The sequence below is a fragment of the Phymastichus coffea genome, unplaced genomic scaffold, assembly GCF_024137745.1.
Source record: "Phymastichus coffea isolate CEN01 unplaced genomic scaffold, Cenicafe_Pcof_1.1 PCOF00009, whole genome shotgun sequence".
Taxonomy (NCBI): Eukaryota; Metazoa; Arthropoda; class Insecta; order Hymenoptera; family Eulophidae; genus Phymastichus; species Phymastichus coffea.
The window spans coordinates 4,271,245-4,286,488 of NW_026706820.1; the positions used below are offsets into that span (position 1 = coordinate 4,271,245).

At 31.4% G+C, this 15,244-nt stretch overlaps 2 protein-coding genes across 2 annotated transcripts in view; both read left to right on the top strand.

Moving 5' to 3' along the window:
• LOC131671335 (SKI family transcriptional corepressor 1 homolog-B) overlaps positions 1–15,244 on the top strand; it is a 606,894-nt gene that overhangs the window by 515,184 nt on the left and 76,466 nt on the right. The window lies entirely within an intron of this gene.
• On the top strand, positions 48–6,512 carry LOC131670788 (uncharacterized). Its single transcript, XM_058946705.1, has 5 exons — positions 48–1,192; positions 2,591–2,768; positions 2,854–3,050; positions 3,124–3,197; positions 3,501–6,512. Exons 3-5 carry the CDS (start codon positions 2,891–2,893, stop codon positions 4,236–4,238), a joined length of 972 nt encoding a protein of 323 aa, XP_058802688.1. The 5' UTR covers positions 48–1,192; positions 2,591–2,768; positions 2,854–2,890; the 3' UTR covers positions 4,239–6,512.

Consider the following 15,244-nt stretch of genomic DNA (forward strand, 5'->3'; position numbering starts at 1 on the left):
GTTGGTTCAGTCACAGAACAATAAGTACGTTCAGAGGCACAACTCATCTTTGCAGCATATTTATACCACAGATAGAAGATTCAAGTTTTCTGAAATTTATAAATAGAAAATTTGTCCATTCATTGACAAATATTTAAAAATGAAATATTTTCCAGAAATCACAAAACAAAAAGTCAAAGTATACCTGAGCAAGTGTAAGTGAAGGAACAGCATAAAATACATTAATCGCCGACCATGCAACTGAGATGGAAAAACAGAGTTAACTCAGTGTTGAATAATTTATTAAGAGAACCGATGAAGGTGCTGAGATTGAACTGGAATAAAATAAAAATAAAGTACTTTTATTGAAACTTTTGTAAATGCGCTAGTGTAAATACATCTCTCACTCACTCTCTGTCTCTATCTCTCTCTCTCTCTCGCATGAAGTATTCCGAGAAGCTGTGTTAAAAGAAAAAAGTTGAATTTTCTTAGATATCTATGATATTATCTTAGTGCTATAATACTACTAATCGTGATATGATTTAAACTTTGGTGTTGCTAATTTCTAAATACAAATGTTTTTAATACACTAGCATCTAATACAGCTGTAAATTAAGACTTCTAAAGCTATTCGATTGATTGAAAAAAACCATCAAACTTATATACTTACAATGTAAAGACTGTTCTTCTTCAACGACTTTCTTTCAACAAATTGACGTTGAAAAAGATGAAATAGCTACGTTGTTTACTAATACCAGTAAAATTTATGGCTTCACTCCCACCAGTGCACCACTAGAATAATGCTGCTGCTCGCCACTGCCTGCATGTTTACACTCTACAGCTACACTGACAATACGCACTACTGCAGTGCTGCCAAACTGTGTCAGAAAAAGAGGGCCCTCATCAACATGTGTGGGAATTCTGAGAATTCAGCTTTGTCTAATAAAATTTGGCGCGTAAAGCATCTATAGTCAGTATATAGGTTCAGTGGCCGACATTCATTTTTGCCTGTGGACAGAATCCACGGAATCAATTGCAGATTCCGCCGACGGTCGATTCTGTCCACTGACAGAATCGACCGTTGGAAAAGGTTCAAGCAACGAGTATAATCGCCTATCTTCGTTGATACAAGTATTAACGAACAGTGTTTGTTGTTTTATATAATTCATTCAAGACAACCGTGGACGACCAATAACAATCTATGAACTGCGCAGTAAGTATTATTATTGAGAAATGACAATTATTATTTGTCTGGATGTAACAAACAAAAAAATTCCAATCATACCATCAACATGCAGTAGCATTTATCAAGTTATATCGGAAACAGCTCTGAAAATCTAAGTTTTTTTCATTTTGAAAGTCATTTTATAATTCCTCATGCTGCCTGTACACTCCTCTATGCTATATACACTATACAAAAGTCAAACAAAATTATGCTTCTACAACGATAATTGCAATAACAAAATTACATTACATATAAAGCAAAATATTAAGTAATATTTCATTTCTAAATAGTTAACCTGTACATTATAGCTCATTCTTTTATAGGATGAGAGAAAACAAAAGTACTAATGCAGTACCATATGAATTAGACATGCATTTGAGTGTACGATATACCTTAAACAATTGCCTCATCTCCCATCAAAATTTGGTGCAAAGGTGTTGAAAGATTTTGTTTTGGTTCCGTTGATCCTCTGTTTTTGGAGCTCCTACTTGGCTAATCTTCCGTACTGCTTGCATTAGCTACATAACTGTAAAAATTTTAATTAAAATGATTTTGCTTGACATTGAAGGTAGAATTATCATTAACTTACTTTATTTTAATTTTTTTCTGTTACATATCAACGCCTTCGTCCAATTTTATTAGTAATGAATTCTTCAATACTGGGCACGCTTTGTTTATATGTATCAGTTGCTCGCTGTAGTTTATGTATTGTACAGGTTGATTCACTTAGCACGGATCAGGTATGCTTGGCATTTTTATTTTATAGCTTCTGCTTCAATGAATGCACTTTTGAATAATTTTTATTACATACATGTGCCCAGGTTGCAGGAACATAACCTAAAATAAGAATTTAAAAAATACACAGAGCATGCTACCTTTAATTGTAATGGATTAAGTATGTTGTGAGTTTACTTCTCAAATACGGCCTATCTGTTGGCTGCGTTAAAAAAATAAAATCATACTTAAATAAATACTTATCTGAATTAATTTTGCAGCTGCTCTTAATTAAATTAATTGTTATGGTCAAATTTTATTTTGGACAACACGAACAGGTGTTATTTTGAAGCAAAGTTAACAGCTGTCTTCTGTTATGAGTACTGCTGCGGACTCATGGAGCTGACTGCATGACATTCAACGAATAGAAGTTAGATCTTGAAAGTAAACAAGCACATACAACAAAATACTTAAGACAGTTCAACATTTTTGTCTTAATTAGCACCTTACGTATATGAAATTGCATAAAAAAATAGTCATTTTTTCAATTGACATACTGAATTATAGATATAATTGTTGTTATAATTTTAGAAGCTTAGGTCTTATACATTTTCACCAATCTTTTGACAATCATTTGTTAATTAAAAAAATTGTTTATCGATATTTTTGTAGTGTAACCTTTTTGGTGTCAGGTAAGGGGATTAAGCTACTGTAAATCCACTATTTCCCAAAAAACTTTTTCAATGAAAAATTGAGCCAACAAGTGAAAAAGCAAGGACTGCAGATTGTACCACATTGAGTTTGAGAAGAGCTAAGCTCGCATTAACACCAACATCTATGAATTGTTCAAGTAATAATATAAGCACATTTTTTAATTCATTATGCTGCTATCAATAATTGTATTGAGATGTGCTATTATTCTTTGTATTTTCAAGTGAATCTAGTGTCATAAATAATATTGGCTATGATCATATGGCTGAAAGTAGTATTGGTGATGCTATAGCTAGTGTACGTAGGTATACTGAATCTATATACTATGACGATTCCGAAGATGACAGCATTGGCACAGGGGATGTTACCCACTTTATACGTAATTGGCGGCAATCGTCAATATCACTGTATACTGATAGTGGTATTCCTCAATGTTTTATATTGCGCTTAAAGCAGCTTATAACGCATTTCTAAGTACACTATTTCATTTTTAGATAACGTAGAACATAGTATTGGAAATGAGCCAGTCGATATAAACACATCTAACATGGGATCATATATCCACAAGGTAATTAGAAAATGAATTATTATTTTTATATTTTCTCCTAATAATTCAATTGAATAATTAATAAAATCACCTCCTAAATCTCATGCAATTTATGAAATCACTAAAATTTTTATTTTTATAAATTCTAAAATTTTAATATGGCAGATTAGTGCAATATATATATATATATATTTATAATATATATATATATATATATTATAAATTATGTTTAGAAAATTAATATTAATGTATTACAATGATAAAGTGATAGATATATAAGAGTGATAATTATTATTTCAATAAATTAAAACATCTTATTTGCAGGATTATCCGTCTCCTGAGAATATTGAAGATCAGTTATTCAATTATACCGATACAGACGAAGACGAAGAAGATTATGAAGATTATCACCTATATAATCAAGAAGAACAAGAAAGCGTTAATCAGTTTGAAAAATTAACAGACTTTTTAACAAAAGATGAATCGAATGAAACAATTGATTCACATTTGGTTGTAAATGTAACAGAAATAATCATAGCTGTTATAGTATTTAGCAAAACCTATTCTCTTCCTCATAGTGGAGTTGCCGATCTGTTTAAAATGATCAATTCATTTTTAGATAAGCCTGCACTGCCAGAAACGCGTTATAAAATCGACAAGCTATTTTATCCAAAAACAGGACAAGAATATCATTCAGTCTGCCCTACTTGCAGGTGTTATGTAGGTGTTTTTAATCATAATATACGAACATTGTATTGTGATGTATGTCAAAAAAATATTAACTTGAAAGATCCATCCTACAGAGATTTTTTTGTAAACATCGATCCCGAAAATGATATAAAGTATCTTATAGAAAATAATGCAGATTATTACTCTAAAATCATCGCTGAAAATAATCAAGCAAACACTGTTATGGAAGACATTCATCATGGAAAAAAATACCAACAATTCGTAGCATCGCTTTTGCCAGAACATAAGAAATCTTACGTTAGTTTGACTTTCAATATGGATCACCATTGTTTAAATGCTCAAAATTTTCGGTATGGCCGATCCAGACAATGATAAATGAATTTCCACTGCGTGTTCGAACCAAAAATACAATTATTTGTTCTATTTGGTTTGGCCATAATAAGCCAAAAATTACCTATTTTTTACAACCATTTGCTCGTGAAATGAATGATTTAGCAAGAAATGGAATAGAATGCAAACTTGATGGAGAAACAAAAAAACTCTACGTGTATTGCATATGTTCTTGTGACGACTCAGTCGCACGTGCCCCAATGCAAGGCATTTCTCTATTTAACGGTTTTTATGGTTGTTCATGGTGCTTGCATCCGGGTGTACGAGTTTTACATAAAACTGGATTTGCTACGAAATATCCACTGTTAGATGAAGTTCCTAAACTTAGAACTGCTCATGAAACTTTTGAGAATATGCAAGCTGCCTTAACTTCTAGAAAACCAGTCTACGGTATTAAAAATGCAACACCTTCAATTTATCTAAACAGATATGATGTTATTCATGGTTTTGTGCCTGACTCTCTGCATTGCATCGACAAAGGAATTGGGCCTTAGTTTTGTGATTATTGGTTTCATTCAACTGGTAAGCCTTATTCTTTTGCAAAACATTACATTGATGCTATCGATGAGTGTATAAAAAGTTTAAAAGTACCTACACAAATAGCACGTTTGTCTCGCTCGATCAAGGATCGGAAATTCTGGAAAGCATCGGAGTGGTCTAACTTTATTTTATTTTATAGTGTACCAGTATTGTCTAACATTATCCCAGGCTTTGAAAAATATATACAACATTGGTCACTACTCGTCGAAGGTTATCATTTGTTACTGAAAACCAAAGTGAGCTTAACAGATATTGGAATAGCACACAAGTTGTTCAAAAGGTTCATTTGTTTAACACAACTGCTTTACGGAGAGGATGCTATGAGCTACAACGTACACCAGCTCTGGCATGTTACCCAAAGTGCAGCACATTGGGGACCGTTATTCGTGCATTGGGGTTACGGTTTCGAGTCCGGAAACGGTAGAATAATTCAAACAGTTCATGCTCAAAAGGCGTAATAAATCAAATTTGCAGAAGTTTTTGTTTAAATCTAAGTATTCTGATATTAGAAAAACATCTTGCTCAAAATGAATATTCATCTATCAGCAATTATATAAACTATTTACAAAATAAAGACGATGTACAGATAACAAAAATAGGAAGACAAGTAGATATTTTGGAAACCCAAAAAATGTTAAACAGGAATATTTAACGCTTTTAAATAGACGAAACAATGAATTACAAGCTTTTAATAAAATGGTTAAAAATGGATGTATATTCAAAGCAAGTGAAAATTATAGGTCTGATAATAGATTTGCAATTTTAACTGATAACACTTTCATTAAAATAGAAAAATTCTTAGTTGATACAGTTACTCAAAAAGAATGGACTATTTACAAAAAATTATTCGTTGGAAACTCAGCAATTACTGAAGAATTACATTCGATGAAGAAAATTCATTACATAGAGCAATATCCTGAATTTACTGAAACTGACAATATTGAAAGAGTATGCGTCCACATTAATATTACCGACAATGAATATATTTTACCTTTGCAGAATATGTATTCAAAATAGAAAGTAATACTTAGATTTTAAACTAAATGTATTTTTAATCATCAATTTAGGCTGTATACTCTGCATGTGGCTAAAATTTATTTGTTTTTTAGCTTATCTTCGAAAGTTTTCAAATATTTCATATTTCTATGTACATAGATAATATGTATTGTTTAAAAAATTGACGATTAATTATATTTATAATACGTATTCATGACCATTTTAAATCCATCTATGAAAGACTCATCAATTGAAAGAAATTCTTACTTGACGGAAGAAATCAATGCTTATATTCAGAGTATGCGCAAAAAAGTCAACGTGCAGTTATTATTAGATTTAAGTACAAATCGTACTTTAACATTTTTTTTTCTTTTAGTAATAGTTGTTCCTCTTTAGTCTATTCACAGTCGATATTTATATTTCAAATGTTTTTTATAATGTAAAATAATCATCTATGTGGCTACTCATTATTTTAATCACTTGACCGTTGTCAAGATTATTTTTCTAATAGAAAAATAATATAATGCGGATTATTTTTTTCTTTTTATTCAACTACAATTATTCAAAATATTGTTAAAAAAGGTATATTCCTCTCTAAATTACAAATCGAAAGATAGTTTAATGATACTTCAAGACTAATGTATGATTCGTTCATGTGTGATATTAATGTGATCATAAAAATACAGAATTATCTTTGAAAAGTATTTTCAATATGTTTAAAAGGCGTACACGTTACCATTATGTAGTATATTTATAAAATATACTTATGATTTTGCGAACTAGAAATTAAACAAATTAAGTTACTTTATGAGTGTAATATTTATTGATTTCACCAATATTTATTAACTTAAAATAAAAACTTTATTTATTAACTTAAAATATTTATTAACTTAAAATAAAAATTTTATTTATAAAAATAAAATGAAAACAATATGACTAATTGCATTTCTAATTTTTTTTTTCAAAATCCATTCAGTGCAGTATTTGCATCTATAAATCCAGCGAGAAATCCAGTTGGAAAATTCAACTGTAAATCCAGTCAAATTCAGGTGGAAATCCAGTGAAATCCAGCTAGAAATTCAGCTGGAAATTTCACTTGGAAATCCTACTGGATTTTTTCAACAGGGTACGCGCATTTTCATTACAATGGCTTCTATTTCTTATTTTGAAAATACAGTACGCGATTTATGGAAAGCCTATTACAACTCAGACGCTAATAAGGATGATTTTATTAGATGGAAAAATATAATAATTACTGCTTTGAATTCTCTTGAAGAATATATGTTACGGCCTAACTTAAGTAGAGCAATACGACAGAGATGTCAAACATGCGCTACTCATTTGAATTCAATCGAAATTAATTTAAATAATTCCATAAAAGTCGGAGGAAATGTTAATTCATTACGAGTCATTCCAAACCAATTTGAAGGGGACGGAGTTATTTGGCGTGAAATAAATTCAGCATTTGAAAAACGTATCATTACTGCATTCATAGCCAATCAAGAACATACAGATATAAAGTCATTCTTAAAAGCAGCAAATAAACTATTACAACAACAAATACCAAAATATCTTTCAATTCATAATGCTCTAAAAATAAATATAGAAATGTCAGCTTAATTTACCGTAATAAAAGATAATGTAGAGGACATTCAAGTAAAGTATTTCAACACCGAAAATGTTTCTATTTATAGAACGACAGATCTTAAATTATGGTTTACAGAAAATATTGAAGATGTTATACTTAAAAATATAGAAGAATTTCAAGAAAAAGATTCCGGTTGGACATTAAAAACTATCATCGGTATTACTGTTAATATAAATAAATTTAATCCTTTCAAACCTGGCTCATATATTCAACTACCAAAACAAATAGCAGATGAAAAAGCAATTATCAACGTTCAAAATACAGATAATGAATGTTTTAAATGGGCTGCGCTTGCCTGTCTTCATCCAGCTAAATTTCATAGCGAAAGAATTCAAAATTATATGTCCTTTGCGAATGAATTGAAATTCGATGATATAAACTTTCCTGTTGAGGTAAAGAATATGCCTAAATTTGAAAAATTGAATAGTATTTCAATATATCTTTGGCCATAGGTTAAGAGTGTAGCCGTACTCGCAGGCGCCGAGGATGATAAGAGAGAGAGAGTGAGTTATGATGAAATCAGCGCTTTATTTCTCGCAGAAAAGTACAATTAGCTGGATCGGACGCCCAGTGACAGAGTGTCGCAGATGCAGTGCGTTGCTGCACCCGGCGCAAGCAAAAGTCCTGCTTAATAGAAGCGATGGCCGGAACACAGCAGCAAGGCCAGCTCGACGGTACCTCTCGTTCTGGTTGCTGCGGGGCTCGTCGCCTCTATATACCCAGTTCGATGGTCGAATGCCGCCCCCTCTCGTCGCTCAGATCGGAAACAAAGGCTTAGGCCGCTTAGGGATGCTAGTCGGCTTAGCGGGGATTAGCAGTATTAGCAGGATTAAGCCGCTTCGCTCTCCATGCCAATCCCGTACTCCCCAAGCCTGGCCCCTAAGCCTGTAACCTAAAGCGCAGGCATTGGCAGCGCCTCCGGTCGTGCCCAGGTGATGGCGGCACCGGTTGCACACCAACCGCCACAAATCTATACATACTAAAAAAATACGGTTTTAAATTCGAAGTCTCACGATATTATATATCAACTTTAAAACAAGATAAGCATGTAAATCTTTTGTCACTACAAAGCGATTATATTGATAAGAATGAAACAGAAAAATCTAATAGATCAAATAACAATGATAATTTCAAATTAAAATTCCACTATGTATGAATTAAAAACTTATCTGCTCTTGTTAGAAGTCAAGTAACGAAACATACTGCACAAATTTATCTCTGTGAACGTTGTCTCCACTATTTTAATAATAAAGAAAAATTGAATATTCATGAGACAGATTGTTCAAATTAAATAAATATAGAGTTAATCTACCTTATTTTGCTCTTCTAAAATTTAATCATTATGATCGAAAAGAAATGGTTCCGTTTATTATCTATGCTGATTTAGAGTGCTTATTGAAACCAGTAAATAATGGACGATCCTTCCAAGATCATGAAGCCTTTAGTGTGGGGCTTTATATAAAATGTAGTTATGATGATTCCAAATCAGTCTTTAAGATGTCTAGAAAAAAACTGAATGAAGAACAATCACCCGCACAATGGATTATCAAACAATTTCAGATTTTGTTAGATGAAATGGATCAAATATATAAGAATGCAATAGAAATGAATCTTTCATGGCGTAATCAAATGGATTTCAAGATGAGCAAAGTGTGTCATATTTGTAGAAAATATTTTCAACGTGATGAAATAATAGTTAGAGATCATTGTCATTTGACGGGCCGATTTAGAGGTGCTGCTCACGCATCCTGTAATTTAAATTATAAGAATCCTTATTTTATACCAGTCGTCTTCCATAACCTTACTGGATATGATTCTTATTTTATAATAAAAGAAATAACTACTAGCTCTGATCTTGAGGAAAATGTGACTGTTTTAGCTGAAAACAAGGAAAGATATGAGCATATCTACAGAAATGGGCCATCGTGTGTCGCCAGTATTTTTCTTCAATGCAAATATGTTCTAGTTATTATAACCATTAATGGTTGAACATACATATCAAATCAAGGGTGTACTATGAATTTCAGGTATTAGAAGTTAATAATGCCTGAGTAATTTGTGAAAATACACGTGAAAACCTTCGATTTTTAGGAAAAACAGTATGTCGCCAACGATTTTTTTGTTCTTTTCAAATGTTTTAAAGTATCGTGCCCATAGAAAAATTATATGTGCAAGATTGTTTTTAAGTTATTTTGCTACGCTGAAACCGATTCTCGCTATCCCGAATAGGTGCAATCAATATTGAAGGTGTGATAGGGACTTAAACTTGTGTCGCCAATGTTGACGAAAATTTTTATTTTTTAGTTTTTTGATTTTTTAAGCCTCGTGCCTTCAGTTTCTCAGTTTGGAAATAAATGGATCGTATTCTACGGCAAAAAATGAAGAGAATGGGCTTCATTCGAAATATGTGCTCATCAATTGGTCGAAATGCGAGCCACTCTAACAAATTGTGTTGCTGCGTAACTCATAAAAAAAAAGATGTTTTAACGATGGCACACTTCGAATTTTGAAAATTTATTCAAGAAACATAGTGTAATCTTATACTAACATGGAATTACGATATAAAAACATTGGTACACTTGTTTGCGTCAAATAAAATAGTAAAATAAAATAGTTTTTCAAAATGATTTTTTCATGTAAATTTTCATAACATTCTATAATCATAAATTATTGTATTATTTGATATACTTTGATAAAATAAAATTATTGGATGTGCAAAATGACGAGTATTTGGCCATAGATTGATTGTATCATATAATACGCGATTGTAATAGATCTTACGTCGAATGTAAATAAACAAATCAGTCTTGCCACGTTAGTTGACCAAGCAACATCGTCGGAATGGAGCTCTATTGTGAATAAAAGCGTGAATAGTGATGAAAATGAGTGAGCCAGTTAACGACAGAAATTCAAAGCTTGAAAAAAGCGAATGCATATGAAAAAAAGGGAAAGAGAAAAACAGGAGCGAGAAAGAAAAAAAATATCTACTGCAGAATGGAGATTAAATAATAAGGCTTCGAAATCTTTTGCAGGAAACACGTAACTATTAAAACTATATATGCTATACTTTGGATTCATTCAAAATAATATTAATATTTAAATTTTTAGTGTAAATGCTAACCCGCATCAGTTATCAATAGAGATTTCAAGTTGTGGAAACACTGATATATCAAATGAACTAACGTCTCATGACATTAGACGTACTCGAACAGAAAATGTATCGAATAGAGATGTAAACAAACGTACTTGAACTGGCAAATGTATTATTTTCCATCAAAGAAAAACAAAGTAGACAATTTGAGCTCGTCAGTTACAACTAACTGCAATACCGATGTGATATTTATTGATACTAATAGCTCAAATGATAAAGAATTGTTAAATAGAGACAATAGCTCGTCAGTTGTAAATGATAACTCTGAATTGCAAGGTTATACCGAAAATGAAAATTTAAGAAAACAGAACAAAGAATTATTAAATGAGAAGGCAAAGTTACTGAAAAAAGTCGATCAACTATCAAAATCATTGAAAGCAGTGAAAAATAGGGAAGCCAAAATTCGCAGAGAAATAGCACAATTGAATAATGTTATTGAAAATCTAAAAAAGAAAGTAAAGACTTTACAAAGGAGAATACAAAGATCCAAAGCTAAAAAGAAAAAAAGTGATCCCATTTTAGATAAAGTTTTACAAACAGAAAAATTAGGAAAAACTGCTATCAGAAAAAAATTAATATTTGGTGAAGCTTTAGAGCAACAGTTGCTTGAAAACAAGAGTTGTTTGAAGAGTGATCATGAAAAAACTGTGTTTTCACGAATAGTTTGCGGAAGGATAATTAAAACATACAAATTATCATCTGCACTCTCCCACCTTGTTTCTGCTAAGCAACAAAGAAAAAATGAAACACTTGGATGCCTCGATCTATTGAAAAAGAAAAGAAAACTTAATGAAAAAATGAAACAGTTGAGGATGAGTGTATAAAGTTTTTTTGAAGATGATAAGAATTCAGTAATAGCACCCGGTATTAAAGATACCATCACTAAGTTTGGAGAGAAAAAAAGAAAAAGATTCATCCTCGATACAGTTGATAATCTATATTTAAAGTACAAAAGTGAAGGTCATGTAACATTATCTAGAGCTTTATTTTATAGGTTAAAACCGTTCTGGATAGTGACGAAGAAATTAAGCGGGCGCGACACTTGTCTTTGCAAACAGCACAGTAATTTTCAATTCCTGTTAAATCGAGCTTCAAGTTTGAAAATATTGCCTTCTAATAGTTCTATAAATTTCATTCAATCCATAGTTTGCGACTTAGGAAACCAGGAGTGTATGACGAGAACATGTACCAAATGTAAACATAAAAAAGTAGGATTAAAAAATAATAGTAGCAAAACCTGGTATCACAAATGGATAATGAAGACTGAAGATAGGCCTGGAGCTAAAGGTTTAATGTATCATGTTAAATTTACTTGTAAAACAAAAATCACCTGCACTATTGATGAACTTATAAAAGAATTAAATTCCGAAACAGTAAACTATTTGAAACATGTTTTTGATACTACTCACCAATACAAAATTCTCATTAACATGTGTAAAAATTTATCTGAGAATGAAGTTATGCTGGTTGGTGACTTTTCACAAAACTACGTATAATGGGAAATATGCAGAAGAAGTGCAAGGCGTTCACTTTGGGGTATCTAGTAAACAAATAAGTATGCATACAGGTGCTTGTTTTATAAATCTTTGGCAAATAAAAAAGTTCAGTGCTATTCCTTCTGTACCACTTCTGAAAACCTACGTCATGATGCTTCAGCCATTTGGGTACACCTGCAACCAATACTTCAAAAAATAAAAGAAATAGTACCGCATGTTACAACTTTGCATTACAAGACTGACGGCCCAACATCCCAGTATCGTAATAAAAGTAATTTTTTTCTATTTAAAGAACACAATAAATTATTACAATTGAACAATGCAACGTGGAATTTTACGACTTCAGGACATGGAAAAAGCGCTGCGGATGCTATTGGTGGTTGCATCAAAGGCTTATGCGATCGTGCCGTACTGCATGGGCAAGATGTAATGTCTGCAAGTGATGTCGTAAAAGTTGTTGAAAATTCTAACGAAAGAAAACCCAAGATTTTTGTGGTGACTACAGAAGATATTGATAGAATAGACGCAATGTTACCAAAACATTTGAAACCAGTTCCAAACACAATGAAAATTTTTCAGATATTTTGGATGAAAGACAATGAAGAATCACAGTTCACTAATTATTTATCTTGTCTGTCATGTTTAACTAAACCCTGCATCCATTATTCTCTATCTAGTAAAGGATTTGAATTTAATGCAGAAAACGCGAAGCCAAAAATATCTAACAAGAATCAAAATAAAAGAAAGCAAACAAAAGCTGAACGTCCCGTGTCAAAAGAACTAAAAAATCATCCAATCTGAAAAAACGTAAAAATAATAATGGGAAAAAACAAATGAAATCTGCGTCTAAAATGCCAAAAAAGAAAAAAAAAAAAAATGGAATCAACTAAGAAAAGTACAAGAGCAACAAGACAATCAAAGGAGAAAGCTCGTACTGAAAAAAAATCAACAAGTGGAAAAAATGAGTTATGAGTATTATAAAGACTGGTGATTATTATTTACTATTTATATTATAGTTAATTGTTGCAATTTTCAATTGTTACTTGTTATTTATGTTATTTCAAATTATTTCAAAAGAAATATATCGTTACAAAACTACTGATTTAAAATATTGTCTTTTTTTTAATTCCATGAAATTAACCCCCATGCCCATATAAAAAATGAGTTATGGTTGTACGTTCTCATTTGGAAACCGAAACTGTACCCCGATACAAATTTTCAGAACGGTGCTCAAAAAAAAAAATTTTTTTTTTTTTATTTTCAAATTGGCCTATTTCTGTAGATTTGCTCATATATATATAGCTTTCACAAAACATGTGGACGGTAGTACTATAAATTTTCGATTTATTTTATGCCATCATCTCTCGAAAAACTGACTTCATATACTTAACCAAACTAAATATCGTAGAGCATGAATTCAAGATAGATAAATATACAAAAACATAAATAGAATTATTGAAGAGAAAAGGCGTTTTTCCATATGAGTATGTTAATAGTTTTGAAATATTAAAACAGACTCAATTACCATCTATCGAAGATTTTCATAGTTAATTGATAGATAACAACATCTCTAAAGCTGACTATGAGCATGCTCAAAAAGTGTGGAATGCATTTGACATCATTGATTTAGGACAGTATTCTGATTTATATTTAAAAACTGACGTATTACTCTTAGCCGATATTTTTGAAAATTTTCGTAAAATTTGTATGGATGCGTATCAACTCGACCCAGCACACTATTATACTACTCCTGGATTAACATGGGATGCTATGTTAAAGTGTACAAAAATTGAGCTAGAACTTTTAACCGATGTAGACATGGTTTTATTCATCCAAAAAGGTATTCGAGGAGGTATTAGTCAATGCACTAATAGATACTCAAAAGCTAATAATCGATATATGGGCTCAGAATATAATGAAAAAGAACCTAGCAAGACTTTGATGTACTTTGATATTAATAATTTATAAGGATGGGCGATGACGCAACCATTACCATATAAAAATTTTAAGTGAGTCTCTAACATCGATGAGCCTCATTTTTTCAATGTTTCCGATAATAATGAGGTTGGATATATTTTAGAAGTTGATCTAGAGTATCCAAAAGAACTACACGACGAACATAAGGACCTTCCACTTTGTCCTGAACATAACACACCACCTGGATCAAGACAAAAAAAACTTTTAACAACACTGTATAATAAAGAACGGTATGTCATTCATTATAGAGCGCTAAAGCAGGCTATTAAATACGGACTCAAAATAAAACAAATACACAGAGCACTTCAGTTTAATCAAAAGCCGTGGCTTAAAACTTATGTAGATTTGAATACAGAAAAAAGAAAACAAGCTAAAAATGAATTTGAAAAGTTATTCTATAAACTCATGATTAATGCAGTATACGGAAAGACTATGGAGGATGAAAGGAAACGAAAAGACGTTAAATTAATTAGTGCATGGAGTGGCAGATATGGAGCAGAAGCACGGATCGCCAAATCCAACTTTCATAGTAGTTCAATCTTTGTTGAAAATTTAGTAGCAATACAGTTATCATGGACGTCTATTAGTATTAAAAAAACAATATATATTGGACTTTGTGTGCTAGATCTCTCAAAAACATTAGTATATGACTTCATTTTGGCTACATAAAAGAAAGACTACCTCATAAAGCAAAATTACTTTATACTGATACAGATAGCCTCGTATATGAATTTCAAGATGTTGATATATATGAAATAATGAAAGAAGATATCAATAAATTTGATACATCAGATTACTCAGAAAATAATCATTAATATGCCGTTAGTTAATAAAAAAGTTCTCGGTATTATGAAAGATGAATGTAATGGTAATTTTATGAGAGAATTCATTGAACTTCGAAGTAAAATGTATAGTATACTAATAGAAAACTATCAAGCAATAAAGAAAGCAAAAGACGTAAAAACACATACTGTCACAAAAACAATAGATCATGAAGATTTTCGAAACTGTTTATTGGATTTAGAAATTATTAGGCGTGAGCAATGCAATATACGAAGTGTATTGCACCAAGTAAGAACAGAAAGAGTGTAGAAAGTAGCAGTAAGTCCATATGATGATAAACGATGTATATTCGATAGAAATCCTGATACGCTTCCATGGGATCATTACAAAACTATTG